Here is a 12536-nt window from a genome sequence, read left to right on the forward strand (position 1 = left end):
GTTCATGTTTGAGAACAAGGAGTCCAACATTCAGATCAGACTTCTAGAATTTCAAATCTGAAATAATGTACCCGTGAAAGAGAAGTTTAAATATGTTTTCCATTTTGTGATTTTTCTCTACAGTAAATTATACCAAGTCTTATATTCTCCCCAACATTTTTCAACAGTTTTCCATTAGTCTCAAAAAAAATTGCTGTTACACATAAAATTCTGAGCTATGTGTAAACATATAAGAAAAAAAAAAGACTTGAAGACCCTTATTTGAAGTCATTTCTTCAGTTTTCAACAACTGTATCTCAAGAAGCAATATGTTATTCACCTTCTTAGAAGAAGGTACCCTTCCTTCTAAACAAATAACCAGTAATTTTCAATTTATAAAATCTGTGAGACAGGGTGTAAGTTGCTTGCTTTCTTTAGTCTCTGCAACAAAAGTTTCTCTAACTGTAATACTCACTTTGTCTATCCCTTCACATTAAGTGACAAAAAATCGGGGTGAATAATACAATCCCCTAAAGAAAGCCTTAGTTTACTTTGTAAGGAAAACTTTTCTCTGTGTATATGCTGATGTCTCCTGCTGACAACACGTATACTGGAAAATAGGCAGACCTGTCTATTACTCTAGTTGTGCTGTTATCTAGTCCTAAGATTGAAGAGCTCTTGGATTTCCCTTTCAATTAACACTAAACACTAGTTCTCAGATGATCATATCCCTTTGGAAGGAGGAACGGCCAACATAGGGTCAATCTTATCCTTTGGGAATTTAAGAAATATAAAATAAATTGGGATTTCCCGGTGGCTTAGAGGTAAAGAACCCGCCTGCAATGCAGGAGACATGGGTTTGATCCCTGGTTTGGGAAGATCCCCTGGAGAAGAAAATGGCTATCCACTCCGGTATTCTTGCCTGGAGAACTCCATGGATAGAGGAGCCTGGTGGGCTATAGTCCATGGGGTTGCAAACATGACTTAGCAACTGAGCAGGCATACAACTGAGAAAGTAGTTTGATAACCCTGTATTCAGCTGTTGAGGAATGGCTCCAAGCTTGGGCTTGGACTAATGCACAGTTTTTATATTCAGATAATATTTAAATATGGCTGTTGGCAATTAAGATCACCATATTCAGTGTTGGGGTCTTCAGCACTGTTCTTCACAAGGTACAATTTCTTGGTTTTCCAAGAAGGCTAAGTTTATTCTTAGGGGAACATGGGTAACTCCCAGGTATTTAAAACCCTGGTTCAAGGCCAGCATTCAAATTACATTCCCTAATACAAATACAATTCTCAAAAATATTCATTTTTCTTTTGCTCTGCACTTAGAAGGGTACAGAAATGTCAACATATAGAATTTCATTACATAATTTAATTTTACACATAACTTTTTAGGAATAGAAATTAGTAGGGATAATATTAATCTTTTAAATCTCTGAAATAAAAAGTCTGCTTTATTTTTTTTACAAACAAATCTATTATGTATCTTAGCTTTTTCAAATATTACCATGTGAGGTTAGTTTGTGAAAAGAGAATTAAACTCTGATTCTGAAATGAAAAAGTGGAAAATCATGCTTGGTTTTTTGAGAACCAAGTCACATATCACTTGGTAAGGGGAAAACCAAACAGAGAATCTAGGACTGGTTTTAAAAAAAAATCGAGAGAAATAAAAGGAACAAGATCTAATAATCATATGCAATGTGTAGACCTCATTTGGATTCTAATTCAAACAAACAGCAAGAAGTCATCTTCAGAGAGACTGGAATATAAAATAAATTATTAGATGGTGTCAAGGAATTGCTGCTAATTTTGTTAGGTGTGATAATGGCATGGTGATTACATTTAAAATTCCTTATCACACAGAGCAAATATACTAAAGTATATATAGGTGTGATGACATGATATTTGATAGGGGCTAATTAATTAAAGAACATGAAGGTGAAGGAAAGATGAAACAAGACATGTTGATAACTGTTAAAGTTCAATGATGAGTATATGAGATTTCAATATATTACTCTTTCTGCCTTTGGATATCCTTGTTCCAAACAAAAAAGAAAAGGGCCAAAAGGAAGAAAATAATTCAATAAAGAATACATTAAAAAGGTAAAGTCTTACTGGAAGAACAGCATGGAAGCACAAAAATGAGAGAAGAGGTATTAGAAACCAACAGATGACAAAAGAGGATGAGAAAGAAAACACTACATATTATCCAACATCAAAAATGAAGAGGCAGGACTTCCCTGGTGGCTCGTGGTTAAGAATCCACCTGCAAGTGCAGGGGACACGGGCTTGATCCCTGGTCTGGGAAGATTCCACAGGCAGCTAAGTCCGTTTGCTGAACCACTGAAGCCTACACACCCTGGAGCCTGTGCTCCACAACAAGAGAAGCTACTACGGTGAGCAGCCCACACGCCGCAGCAACAAACACCCAGTGCGGCCATAAATAATAAGCCTTGTTACAAAAAAATGTAGGGGCAGCAAGGAGACTACTGAAGGGCCCCAATGTCCCCATAATGATCAGCATAAGTCAGTGCAAGCTCTCAATGTAAGGAGAGGTAACATCTTTATGGGATGGAGAAAACGGGTACTGTACTACAGAATTTACTACCTTTTATGGGTGGGAAAGAAACTTGAACAAGGTTGGGCTTATTCACAAGGTATGCCAACAGCTGAGTCCTTGTCACACCTGTTTTTCTTGGTAGGTACAATCAAATGGTATCAGCGCTTCCTACGGTTTTGGTAAATGAGCAAAGGCGACAAGGTGAGGCAGAGTAGGCCAGGGAAAAACGCCATTAGCCTTGAGCTGTTGATACCAGTAGGTCTGCAGCAGGCTTATATGAAGAATGCAAAGTAAAAACATGATTTTTTAAATAGACTAGACTTATCCTTCTATGGCACATGATAAAGTATTTTAAACTAATTTTGACCTTATCAAAGTGCTATTTCTGTTTTAACATACCTTTGATCTGTAGCCTGATGTTCTCGAAGCTGAAGAAGAGATAACTCAATTTCATTTTCTTTTCTCCTCAACTGAGTTTTCAGGATCTCTGCCAAGCGCTCTAACTCTTCTATCTGGCCTCTCTGTGACTCAATAACATTTTCTCTGAAATAAAGAATCTTTACAAGAATTTGTAGTTTGAGGCAAAATCTGCAGGATTTAAGATCAGTACAAAGAAAGTGCTTCATAGTAAAGGGCAAGCAAAAGTTAACAATTTTAGCTTAACTGCCTCTGAACAGTGAAATAGTAGCAGATTAAGTCTTATGATTTGGGAATACATATGGAAGAACTCAAGGGCTTCCCTGGTGGCTCAGCAGTAAAGAATCTGTCTGCCAATGCAAGAGATGAGGGTTCGATCCCTGGGTCAGAAAGATCCCCTGGAGTAGAAAATGGCAACCCACTCCAGTTGCCTGGGAAATCCCATGGGCAGAGGAAGCTGATAGGCTACAGTCCAGTGAGTCACAAAGTTTGACAGGACTTAGCAACTAAATAACAACAACAAAATGAAAGAATTCAAGGTACTGCTTTATATTAGATAATGTCTTAGGCAATGGGCTAGACTGCAGTTCAATTCAACATAGTATTTACTGGTTACTTGCTATACACTCTGAGATCTGGTCATCTTCAGATAATTTATGCACCTTTGTTCTTTTATATGCACACTTGCCAATACCACCCAAATTAACACTTTATAGAGAGAAGGCAAGAAATTTGCAAAACATAACTTAGTGGTCTTTGGTTTATATTTTCTCTCTACCAGGTCTGGCAGCATCCCAGTGTACTGAGCCTCAGCACTGGTGTGAACCCCGGCTTTTCTGCTTACAGGTAACAAGATTAGGCTAGTCTTTTAGTTTTGTTCCCTCACAGGCAATCATTACTGTAATTGGTATTTAAAATATTCAGAAGAAAAAAATGAAGCCCATATTATTCTTAAGCAGCTACCTAAAATATGATATTCTTTGTCTCATGTTTTCTCTCATTTAGAATTGTGACTTTTTGATGATCCAGGTGAAGACCTGTACTGTAGATAAGGTAGATTCTTATCTTTATTTGTGACTTACAGACACTGAGATTACCATGAGGCTTTCATTAACGGAAAAGTAAGCTAAATGTGGCAGAAGTAACTTTTTTGAAACCATAGTATGATGAAGAATGAAGTACCGTAGAATCACAGGGAAACAAAATCTGACATCCATATGTATTTGATAGCTCCAAACTTTTAAGCCACTCCCTCCAATTCCTTTTTTAAACCACAGAAAGGCTAATTAATTCATGATCTTAAAAAAAAAAAAAAAATGAAAGAAAACTACCTGTAATTCTTCTGAGAATGAAAATGTTGCCTGTTAAACTTATACTATTCTAAATGACTGGGCTTTATGCCATTCCTTTGAGGGGGAAATTATAATAAAGAGAACTATTCTCTCTCTAAACGCTTCCAATGATGCAGTTGGTTAAGATATTCATTTTCCTCATTGTACGGCAAGCATGCTATGTAATACCTGTTCTTGACTCACAGATCTAGCTAGAGGAAATTTTTTGTACATAAACCAATTTTGTTTAAAATAAAGGAGAGGGAGGGATCAAAAGAGACATGATCAATATAAAGGGGTCTAAAGGGATCACAAAAAGCATACATACAAATTTCTTATTTCTCCTCTGGCTTCTTTGAGTAAACTGTTGCTATATTTTGTAGGCATGGTTTGCACAGTTTCTGCTACATCTGTATCTTGGAATTTAATACCTAAAAATAAATTAATAGGATCATACAAGCGAAGTTAGAAAAGAATTTGCTATCATAAGGAAATCTGTAATATAAGCAAGTCTCTTCCATACTGAGAGATGCGGGCTGTACAGTACAGAGAATGAGACATACATTGCCAAAAGAACGGTTAGATCTCAGCCACCAGCTGGCATGAAATAAAGCACAGCACCAAGTACTGCTCATTTAACAAATTCTACTATGTAAACCAAATTACCCAGAAATATTTATTCAACTTAGATTTAGAACTTCGGAAGTAAATTTTGAAAGAACCAAAGTTTTAAATTTAGGTCTTTACAATATAAACTGAGGTATGAAGGAAAAAGTTTTCAAAATCATGATTTTTTTTTTTTTTAGTATTTTTGATAAAGGTTTCTGGATTTTTAAATTACTCATTCACACCATTTGACTTTACATTCTGAACCTTATCCTTATTTGTGTGACTCATAGATACTGTGAACATAAGTAAAAATGTTTCCTCTATTTTGATTTATTTTACCTTAATAAGAAAATCCATATTTCAACAAAGGTAAGTTGAGATCATTAATAAGATTCCAAATAAAACATTTTGTTGCTGAACTTAAATATAATTTTGCTTATAAAAATAATTATATGTAATTTTTATAAACCTAATCCCATTGTTAAAAATAATGAGACATTCTTTTAATTATAAAAGTTACTTCACACTTATACAATAATTAAATGATTAGCTTTTGGTAAATAAAGTGAATACAAAGAAAATTTAGTCTATATGAGTAACATCTTCAAGTCTCTTCTGTTCTGTGGCTCTTCTATAAGGAGAAACTTCTATCAAACAATTTAGACAGAAATTCATAGCACTAATACCTTGTCATACTAACCTAATATTTGGGCATTGTCTTTATTTAGCATAAATAGACCATAGGGATCATCTTTCCCAAGTCACAGGTGACAAAACTAAGGTTCAGACAGGATAAATGACTATTTAAAGGTAAAATAAATCATGGTATACCTACCATCTCCTGAACTTTCTTCTAATCTGGTGTTATCACTCCATTTTACAGATGGGGAAAATGAGGCTCTGGGAAGTCAAGTGCTCTCAAGATGTAAAAAGTTAATTAGCAGCCAAATGTATTTTTGATTTATAATTCATTATGATTACTTTGATTATATTCAAAGCCTATTGCCAATCTCACATAGCTCTGAGTAGCCAAGCCCTTTCATCCTGCAGCTGCCTCCTGCCTGCATGGAGGCCTTATTGACTTCAAAGGAACCCTGTCTAGGGAACAGATAGTGTTAACATTTTGGCTTGCAGAAAAAAAATAGAACAAATTTTTCTCTTTTTCTGTTCAGATGGTGTTTTTTATTCCCTTGATGAACTGAAATGAAAGTTTTACATGATTTTTTATTTCCCTAAAAATGTTTGGTCTTTATGTGAAGCATATTCCAAACGAGGATGAATTAGAACTAAAATTCTATTTCCTTCCATGGTGGTTGTAATGAAAAAAAAATTTAAATAGTTATTGATTTTTTGCTTCATTAAAAATAAAGTCTGTGGGTGGAGAGAGCAAGTTTTATTAGAAATACGTAGGTTCTGTGTATAGTACTGAGTCTTCTATATGCAAATAAATTGCTTTGTAAGCTGGGTAGGTTTTAGGTGATCCATTTTCAACATAAGGAAAGTGATTGACCAGTGATGATTTCTTGGAGCGGGAAGAGACTTTTGTGGTCACTTGTTTACATCCTTTTATTCTACATGTAAAGAAAACTCAAGTTCAGAATCACTAGAAAACTTGTCCAAGGTCACCGAGAACCCAACTTTTTAAACCCCGAGTTATGTGCACATTTCATGGTCAAGCTGTCTCCCATGATGAGAAGATTTAAACAGTTCTGTAAAATTTATGGAAGGCCTTTGGACAAAGAACTTAAGTGTGATCATTCAGAACAATAGTGTGACCATATAAGCAAGCTAGTGGTTTCTCCATTTGCTTGAGTCAATGCGATTTTCATCACTGCCTATAAAAACCAACTAAAACTAAACTAAACCTGTATTTTATGTAATTTCATATATGCTTCTTTTACCTGTTAGGACGAATACTTATGTTCAATGTTTTACTAGACAAATTTGAGCATGATCTAGTGATTCTTATATAAAATGACCTTCATGTTAATGTGATTTTATCAAAGTGTCAAAAAAACGTTTTTTTTTTTCTTTTAAAAGATGCTTAAAAACATAAATAATGTAGAAATAAAACTCTGTGTGTGTGTGTATGTATGTATGTGAGTGTAAAACAACCTATTAATTTAAATTTAGTGTTTAATGTAAGCTTTAGTTTACCTTTCCTGGGGCATTCCTGTAAGCCTGCGTTTTCATTCACTCTTCTACGCCCGGTGTTAACACGAGATTGCACATAACTGTACGGAGTGTGCCTGTGACCCTGGATCTGAAGTTGCTGCTTGGTTGAAATCAGTCTGCTTTTGAGGACTTCATTTTGTCTTTCAAGCTCATGAACTTTCTCTTGTAGCCGCTCAATCATTTCTTCCATTTCCACATCTCTTCCCAACCGCTTGGGGCCGCCACCAACCTGTTCATATCTTTTCTTGTCATTAACTAGCCGTATTAACTTGGTGGCCATTCTAGGGAAATAATAAAAAGATGAAAAGGAATGTGAGAAGTCAGCATAAAATGCATTCTGTTGAAAGGAACATAATCACTGTGAAGACTTCAGTGCAGAACCTGAATAATAAATTTCAGGTTTTGATGTAACTATTACTGCCTGTGAAGAATCCTTTGATGATAATTGAAACCACTGGGCAACAATCTGCTTTATAGCACTGACAAATAACAGTTTCCTAAGGCTTATCATTTAAGGTTAGTAAAGAGAGGACACATATTTACTCCATATGTTCCTCAAATGCAATTTTTAACGCATGACCTTATGTAGGAATGCTGTATGCACTTAAATGTAGCTACAGATTGTGGATGTGGTGGGTTATATCTGCAAGCCACAGTAAGTTAAAACTTTTCAAAAGTTTATTAAGACTATGCAGCATTTAGGTGATATATTGTTTTCAGTTTCTCTGGGATTAAGATATATTACAAATATAAAACTGTTAGAATGCATAGATACATATTAAAAGCCCAATGAAAAATTAAAAAGAAACCCAAATGCACCATTAAATGTTGCTCAGTGCTCCAGCAACATGCCTGTTTAATGGTAGAAAATAATTAGACACAAAAAAAGTTTTATTTCAATGTTGCTTTTAAATTTAGACATACACTGTGCTTTTGACATCTCAGGAGTTTATACCTTGGATTCTTTTAAGTTTTGATAAAAACTGGTTAGACAGAACAAAAGACAGAAAGGGCACATGGGGGTGATGTAATATACACGTACGGAAAACATGCTTGACAGTGAATGGAAAAATCTTGGCAGTACAAGAAAGAAAAGGTGGCTTTGATGAGAGACACAAGTTCAAGACTTTACAAAATTGGTCGCACATCTTCAATAGCTGATTCTAGTTTATAGTGAATCTATTTTTATAAAGACCCAGACAGGAGATTGAAAATAAAAACACACTTCATTTTTCTTTAAACGGAGTTTTGCTTTATTTTAGCCTGGTTATGGACAGAAGCTTTTACTTAAGAGAACAAAAGTGAAATAAAAAAAAACCCTTAATAGTTTTGGGATGTCATAGTACAACCTTTTGTTGCCCTGAGCGGAGTGCTCTGTAAAAGCGGTAGTAATACATGTCTATCTACACTTCTGGCTACTCGGCCTACAGCATGTGGCATGGCGGGGAGAGCTATGCATAACATAATCAGTTAAGATTGTTTTCTCTTTCCCTTGAGGCACATCCATTAAACATGCTTTATAAGGGATATAGGATAATAAAAACCAAGATCCAAGAGTACCACAAACACCCTAGTAAAATAATCAATGGATTAGTTCCTTTTCCACCTAATCCTGAGAAGGATATATCATTGGGAAGTTTGGGCAGGTATTGCAACCCAACAGAGCCATGCATGCTACCCAGCCCTCTCGGACCCTCAGCCCCACCAAATGCAGCTGCCACAGAGAGATGGTGGCCACTAAAATGAGATGCCAATCTAAATACCCGAATCTTCTGTTACACAGAGACTTTCACACAGAGATAGAGATTACGTTCAAAAGAAAGACATAGCTTTAATGTGGAAAAGCAGTCAATATCTAGAGAAAAGTAAACAACTCGTTTTTAAGGGAAGAGGAGTACACCCATAGAGAGGCTTACAATTCCTCCAAAGATATTGAAGGAAGCTTTGCCAAGAAAGATGATTGCCTCTCTTTGTCCGGTGATAACAACAATATTCATTTGATTATTTTCTATTAATGAAATAAGTGACCAGGTAAAGTCTGAGTACTTCTTTAGAAAGGTAGTTTATCAAATCTACATTTATTCTAAAGTAAGTGAATCTAATTATATCTTACGGATAAAGTTCTATCCATGTATCTACGTAGTGTCAGTGGTGTGAAATCGAGAAGGAAATTAGAGCTTTGGGTTGTAGTGGTCAATGGATCACTATTCTCAGGGCTGAGTAAAATAAAATCCCTGGGGGTTAAATGGCTTGAACATGCCACAGGAGAGTGGCAGAGAGATAAAAGAACAGATGCATACAACTTGACTCCTAGCACAGTGCATTTTCCATTAAACTATGTAGCTCATTATTAAGTTGTTTTCTACTTTCTAGCTAGGACAAATTACTAATGAGGTCAAGGTTGTGAATTTAATTCTTTTACTGACCAATTAGGTTTACAAAGAAAAAAACTGTTAAGCAGTCACAGACTAAATGCCTCATTTAGACAGGGTGATGGCTGTTACTGATCAGGAAAAGAGTCAGGCAAGTGAGTCACATGTCTTGCAAAAAGACATCATCATGACTCAAAAACCAACTCAAAGTAAAAGCTCTGCACAAAGCAGGTCAGTGGGTCATTAAAACAAAGTCCACAGAGTAGAAACTGACTAGAAGTCATTCCTTTAGAGGCTAAGTTCCAAGCAGAAAAAAATAATCTCTATCTTCCTTCTTCGATCACTGTCTCACCTTTGCATTGTATCTAGAACATGAATACAGATCTGTCCATGCTCACACATGAGAATGAACTTTAAGTCACACATTCAGAAAACAGTCGAGTGTTCCTGAACAAGAAAGAATGAAAGATATCTATTCTTAAGAAATAATTCCTGCAGAAATTGTGCACACAAAAGTGAGTTTCTTCAGAAACAGTAGACTCTTTGAAATAAATATAGATTCTAGATTAATCCAAGCGAAGTAAAATATGTTCCAGATAGTGATGTTTTTACTTAGTAAACCCCAAATCTTAAAGTTAGAACATGCATTCTAACAAGTTAGAATAGCTAATTACTTTTTTAAACTTTCATTTCAAATCAGGACCTCTAGAGAACAGATATTTTGGCCATTTGTTTATTAAACTATATATTAAAACAAAAGTTACTTAGAGATATGATACACTCACGGCACTCATAGCTATTAGCTCTTTCTTTCAAATGGCAATTTCAGACATAATAAAAACTCCTAATCTTTTTGTTTTATTATACTAGTTTGTAAGATTTTCCATTTTTAAAATTGTATTTATTTACAACCTGCCTTGCTCCAAAAAAAGATTCAAGGTGGGGTTTTCAATTAAGTTTATAGAAAAGCATATCCTCCAAACTTTACAGAGTCAGGAAAAAAAAAAAAAAGCTAAAAGCTTTTTATCATAACCTTTTAATTTTATCCTCTTGCTTGCGGGCATGCTGTTTAAGTAAAATGTTCTCATCATGCAAACGCAAAAATCTGTCTTCCAGTTCCTCACGACTGATACGTGACACTGCCTGGCGAGACTTCATTGTCCGTGTTGTTGAAGTTTCTGCAAAAATGCCAAGGTAATTAATAGTAGGATTACTTAAAAGAGCCTCTAAAAACAATAACTGTTGATAGTAACATAATCTCTGATGCTTTAGAAAATGTTATAGCATTGTTCATGTCACTGATTGGACCTAAGAACAAAAATCTTTGCTATTAATACTTTATATGCAATATTAAGGATATGAGTAACAATAGTTTCCATTCAAAAATGTATTCCAATAACTGTCTTTAAGAACATAAGATGGAATTCTGATTCAATAAAGACTTTTCAATTTGTATGCTGAATGTTGAAAAAAACTAAACTAAAAGGGTATCTGGAAGTATTTTTTTTTTTGCAAAGGTAAGAGTTATAACAAAAACAATATGATTATGATATTTTTCTGAGCTATGGGTGTTGGGTTATAGAAAATAAACTATAAAATCTGCAAGACCAAACAAACAAAAACCTTTGCAAATCATTTATAAGCTATCACACTTTTTTAAAGAACTTTTACACCTTTTAGCAGGTGTGTATGATATTTCTTTTACATATGCTTAAATTTGATATTTTCCTGTGAAGCTGGTCAATTTTCAACAGTCCTCCACAAGAAACAAAGAACAAATGGACAAAGATTAAACCCCTATAAGGAGGTTACTGAGGGCAAGGATTGAACTTAGGGTATCAAATACTAAAAAATAGCCTTGCACATTTAAAATTTCTTTGTATTTGAATCCCCGACATTCCATTAAAGATCTAAAGCAATGCTGATACAGTCTATTTACTCTTAACAATAAAAGCTGTACAGTCAAATTTATTTTTTTCAATGAATAATGTTTTGACCACCTTTCTTTAGTACTTGAAGGTGGCTACCGGTAACACTTTGATTAACAAGCTTGTAGAGAAGACGTAGTGGAATATATTTGACATCATCGGCTTCTCGGTGACAAATGCTGTGGCATGACAGCATGGCTGACATTCTGTACACACAAACAGGAACACAGACCTACACTCTAAATTGTTCCTTAAAGCAGTACTTTTCTTTTTCAATTTGAAAGTGCTTTTTAGCTCCATAGCAACCACTAAAGTGATAAAAGGACAAAGAAAACCTTTAATGTGTATTAATTTGATAAAACAAAGTCAATATTGCTTCGATAAACAAACCATTTTGAGATACTCTACTTGAAAGGCAAAATTTTTTAAATATGGCATTTCCTCCCATATAAAACTTCAGCATAAAGAAACATTTTAATGGTGAATGTGATTTAAACCAGGCAATTCAGTTTGGAGGCTTGGTACTCTCTGTGTAGTTCCACTGATGTGTGGAATTTTAAGAAGATGATTTATAACAATTCTTTATCAGAACAGAGGGGGATTTTACATTTTCTATGAGCTGTTGATAATTGATGCTTGCAGTAAAATACCATATGTTGTTCTAAATTCTCCATCTTCTTGTTTAGTCCAATCAAGAGCTATATAGTTCCTTTCAATGGCTTTGTTTGTATGAATATCAGAAATACTTTAAAAGTAAAGAAGTTACTGATCAAAGTTCATAACTGTAATATGTAACAGCTGGCCATACCTTGCAACCCTCCCATGCCAAAGAGATTTAGACCTATATCTTTCACAGGCAGGTCTCCTGCAGTCTCATCAGTGGGACCAGACATTGCCTATCTGTGGAGAAGAGAAAATTCAAATAAAATCTTTCCAAGTTGTAACATTAACTATGCAATGGAATGAACCAAATAAAATGAATAAGGCACTAGAACTTTAATGGACATCTTATTGCCCACATGTGCTGCTTGAAGAAGATGAAAGCTTCTATTTTAAAAGTAATACTACATTCAATCATGGAGCCAGTGTTCCTTTCAACAGTATATTTCCTATAGTTTGCTGAGGAAATGAGGTAAGATTATCATTCTTCCTTCTCTCT

General features: G+C 34.9%; 1 protein-coding gene across 4 annotated transcripts in view; it reads right to left on the reverse strand.

Moving 5' to 3' along the window:
* The window catches only part of RPGRIP1L (RPGRIP1 like), a 97791-nt gene that overhangs the window by 81034 nt on the left and 4221 nt on the right, over positions 1 to 12536 (reverse strand). For all 4 annotated transcript variants that reach the window (XM_059877427.1, XM_010814627.4, XM_010814626.4 and 1 more), the window contains exons 2-6: positions 12186 to 12277; positions 10483 to 10627; positions 7060 to 7358; positions 4622 to 4724; positions 2945 to 3088 (exon numbers count right to left, since the gene is read on the reverse strand). In XM_059877427.1, coding sequence (XP_059733410.1) covers positions 2945 to 3088; positions 4622 to 4724; positions 7060 to 7358; positions 10483 to 10627; positions 12186 to 12270 — 776 coding nt within the window. In that variant the 5' untranslated portion in view covers positions 12271 to 12277. The remainder of the gene's footprint in view (positions 1 to 2944; positions 3089 to 4621; positions 4725 to 7059; positions 7359 to 10482; positions 10628 to 12185; positions 12278 to 12536) is intronic.

This window comes from Bos taurus, chromosome 18 (genome assembly GCF_002263795.3).
Source record: "Bos taurus isolate L1 Dominette 01449 registration number 42190680 breed Hereford chromosome 18, ARS-UCD2.0, whole genome shotgun sequence".
Classification (NCBI taxonomy): domain Eukaryota; kingdom Metazoa; phylum Chordata; class Mammalia; order Artiodactyla; family Bovidae; genus Bos; species Bos taurus.